Consider the following 3929-nt stretch of genomic DNA (forward strand, 5'->3'; position numbering starts at 1 on the left):
CCTGTCATTCACTAGCAACGCAGTCCCAAGTAATTTGAAACAATCATGGGTTCTACCACTGTTAAAAAAACAAACACTCGACCCGTCCATACATACCAACTATAGACCGATCACAACCGTCCCGTTCTTACTAAAAATCCTTGATAGAGTGGCCTACATACAAATTCAAGATTACCTGGAGACTAACCAACTGTTAGGAATTCGTCAGTCTGGCATTCGTCAGTCTGGCATTCGTCTTCAACATGGAACAGAAACGGCCCTTGTTTATATCAAAAGCCAGATCGATGAACTCAAAGATAAAGGTAGGGCTGCCATCCTCCGTCTCCTAGACCTTTCCGCTGCATTCGACTTGGTTGACCATAAATAACATCCTATATAGACCATAAAGACCATAAATAAATTCTATGCAACCACCTGTCATCGGCAGCACATTTCTCCTACTCTGCGGTCTCATGCATCCAATCCTGTCCCACAAGGTTCCTGTGTCTTGCCTACTTTGAACACCATATTTACAAAGCCCCTATTCGACAAGCTGGACCATCTGGGTGTCACCTACACCAACTATTCAGATGACACCCAGATACTCCTAACACTTTCCGGTAACTACATTTCGGACATTAGCCTGATCAACAAAGTCTTCTCCATCAATCAGGCATGGATTGCCACACATGGCCTCTGCCTGAATGATGAAAAGACTGAACTGCTCCTTGTCGGATCTCCTAACACCATCCTGAAGCTCAGCCCCAGTTATACTAGCTTCATTATTGATGGACACACTATTCCTATTGCAAAAAGCGTAAAAACCCTCGGCTTCTACCTAGACACCAATCACTCCAAACAAATCAACATAACCGCCTCAGCCACTGCCTATACAGGCAAGCTGATTAGAGGGTATACAGTTCTTTTGCCGCGTGATTTTTTTTTTGGGGGGGTTAAAAAGTAAATACATATGTGTGGGTGAAAGGGAATAATTAAAGAAAAAACCCCCCAAAAAAAAAACACGCATCGGCAAAATAACGTAGAACCGATTAGAGACTGTAGACCTCTACTATCCACTAACAGTTGCCTCACATTAGCCTCACATTAGCCAGAGCACTTATACAGTCTAAACTGGACTATTGCAACGGCATATATGTAGGGGCAAATATATCCGTTATCAACAAACTGCAGGTCCTCCAAAACAACTCACTCCGAGCTGCTCTTAATATTCCCAGGAGAGAACATATCTCTGCTATCAGAAAATCATGTAAATGGCTTTCCATCCAACAAAAAATTGATCTAAAAACGATCTGCCTCACCTACAAAGCCCTAAATCACCATGCCCCGCCTTATCTAACCAATGAATGCACTTTGAAATCTGCTACCAGAATCACCAGATCCACTAACACACTATGCTTGGTGGTGCCTAAATAGACCCTAAAAAGAGCTGGTGGAACCAGTTTCCTGGTTCTAGCCTCCCAACTCTGGAATATACTTCCACTGATTATCAAATCCATCCTCACATTTCAACCTTTCAGAACTCACCTGGTTACTAAACCAAGACTAACACCTCCTCAGCTCCTTCGGGACACTTCACACATACACCAACACCTACCCACCACCACCTTGTATCTAGTGATACTAGCTTCCACAGCCCCCGTATCTTCTGTGTACCTATCTAAATGCCTACGGCATATCAGATTGTCTGTTTGCTATCTGTATTAACTATATTGTTGTAATTATATGAATGCTGTACATATATTCGAATGTATTTACTTATGCCTGTAACCATATCCTTGAGCGCCCATATACTCCTGGGTCTGGAGCGCTATTCAAATAAAATAAACAAACAAACAAACACAACTAAACGTCTTCACTATTATCTCTTTTCATGGTGGCAAGACCAAAAGCCCCCAGGCACTGTTCATCCCTATAATAAATTGAGGAAAACAGTGACACTTGATGCATATAGTTTTTCAAAATGGCAATACTGTGGTACAAGCCCAGCATAATGCAGCTGAAATGAATTCATTTCATTGTATGTTGATAATTATTTTAGACATTTTGGTTTTCCCTTATGAAAAAAGTGATTTGAAAAAACTGTTGCAACACTTATGCTTTCTACTGTTCTTCTAACCAAACATTGTGTTTCAATGTATTTTCTGTTCTAAAATTTGCAGTATCTAAAACAATGTATATAACCTGCGTGCATAACTGGATCAATGAAACAAGAAAATCAGAACTCATCTGGCTATTTCCTCATGTTGGGGTTTTCCGATCTTCCGAAGATGCAAGTACCCCTTTTTGGTGCATTTGTAATGGTGTACCTGGTTATCTGGGTGGGGAATCTTTTAATTATTGCTACAGTTTATTCTAACTCACATCTGCAGACTCCAATGTATTTTTTTCTCACAAATTTGTCCTTCGTTGACATTTCTCTCACCACAGTCATATTCGCACCGATGCTGGCCGGCTTCTTCCAGGAGGGCACATGGATTTCATTCACTCAATGCCTGACACAGATGCACTTTTTTTGCGCCATGATGGTAGTAGAATTTGACCTCCTCACAGTCATGGCTTATGACCGCTATGTCGCCATCTGCCATCCACTACGTTACATGACTATTATGAATCACTCTGTGTGTATGTGGCTCGCTGCTGCATGCTGGGTAATGGGACTCATAGAACCAATTGGCCACACCATAGAAATGTCAAAGCTCTCCTTCTGTGAAATCCACACAATCAACCACTTCTTCTGTGATATAGCAGTCCTGATGAAGCTCTCGTGCAGCAGCACTCTCACTATTGAATTACTGACCTACATCATCGGCTCTCTGTGCACAGTGATTTCATTTGTTTTAATCATCACATCTTACATCAACATCATCTCATCCATCCTGAAAATACAGTCTGTCACTGGACGTCGCAAGGCCTTCTCCACATGTGCCTCTCACCTGACTGTTGTTTTTGTTCTTTATGGGTCTGTCTTTGTTACCTACTTCAGACCGGCATCAACATTTTCAGACAACAAGATATCTTCTTTGGCATATATTGCTATTGCTCCAGTTTGTAATCCTGTTATATACAGTCTAAAAAATACAGAGCTAAAAAAAGCTTTAAGAAATAATAAGAATTCATCATAAGAGACATTTACTATATTTTAGTTTATTCATATCAAACCTAATTTACTATCAAATGAAACAATATTGAACATGTATTAATCAATATTTTTTAGAGCAAACAAATCAAGGGTTCAATTTTGATTGTAAAATTCAGTTGAATGATCCATTTTAGTGCAGGCACTAGCATTTGGCAACTTGCATTTGAGACTAGAGTACCAACTGTGAGAGATAAATGCACCAGACAGATACAAGAAAGAAAAACAAACCAACAAAAGCCACATAATGAATGACTGCTAAATAACGAAAATACATTAATGGGCTCATTTTAGTATTTCATATATTTTTGTTAATGGATTTGTCTGCATTCATGAGAAAAGTTCTTCAGCCACCTCTTAGAATATTCATGTACGTGTGAGATGTAAGATAAACGATGAATGTACAATTCATGTGGGAAATATACAAATCACCCTTATTAGTAAACATGCTTATTTTAATTGTATAAGATGCACAAATTGTGATTGTTAATGACAGTATGCTCAATATGTAGTCAATAACCCATGTTAATGACTGCATTTCGAACATTGTGAGGATGATTCAGGCCGCCAAGCACCATTCCTCCTTACCCTATCTCCATGCACTTCTTCCCCAACCTTTTGATGATGTCGTGCGGGTGGAGTTAGTAGAGGAGTGCATTGCCACTGAGATGGAAGACTATTGCTCTGAAGGGGAGTATGCATGATCATGTGTTCTTGTCGATTCTCACATTCATGTCTTTGAAGAAGTGGTGGGAGAATGACCATAGAAGGGTGAGCCTATTCAGAATATTTG

General features: G+C 40.0%; 1 protein-coding gene across 1 annotated transcript; it reads left to right on the forward strand.

Moving 5' to 3' along the window:
- Nucleotides 1-2552: 2552 nt before the first annotated feature.
- LOC138579780 (olfactory receptor 1G1-like) lies at nt 2553-3122 on the forward strand. Its single transcript, XM_069650012.1, has one exon. The coding sequence runs from the start codon at nt 2553-2555 to the stop codon at nt 3120-3122; it is 570 nt and encodes a 189-aa protein (XP_069506113.1).
- Nucleotides 3123-3929: the final 807 nt, after the last annotated feature.

This window comes from Ambystoma mexicanum, chromosome 3p, assembly GCF_040938575.1.
Source record: "Ambystoma mexicanum isolate Mex_15411 chromosome 3p, UKY_AmexF1_1, whole genome shotgun sequence".
NCBI classification, from domain to species: Eukaryota; Metazoa; Chordata; class Amphibia; order Caudata; family Ambystomatidae; genus Ambystoma; species Ambystoma mexicanum.

Coding starts and splice junctions, on each gene's coding strand:
- LOC138579780 (XM_069650012.1), top strand. CDS start 2,553: ATGGCTTATGACCGCTATGTCGCCATCTGCCATCCACTACGTTACATG.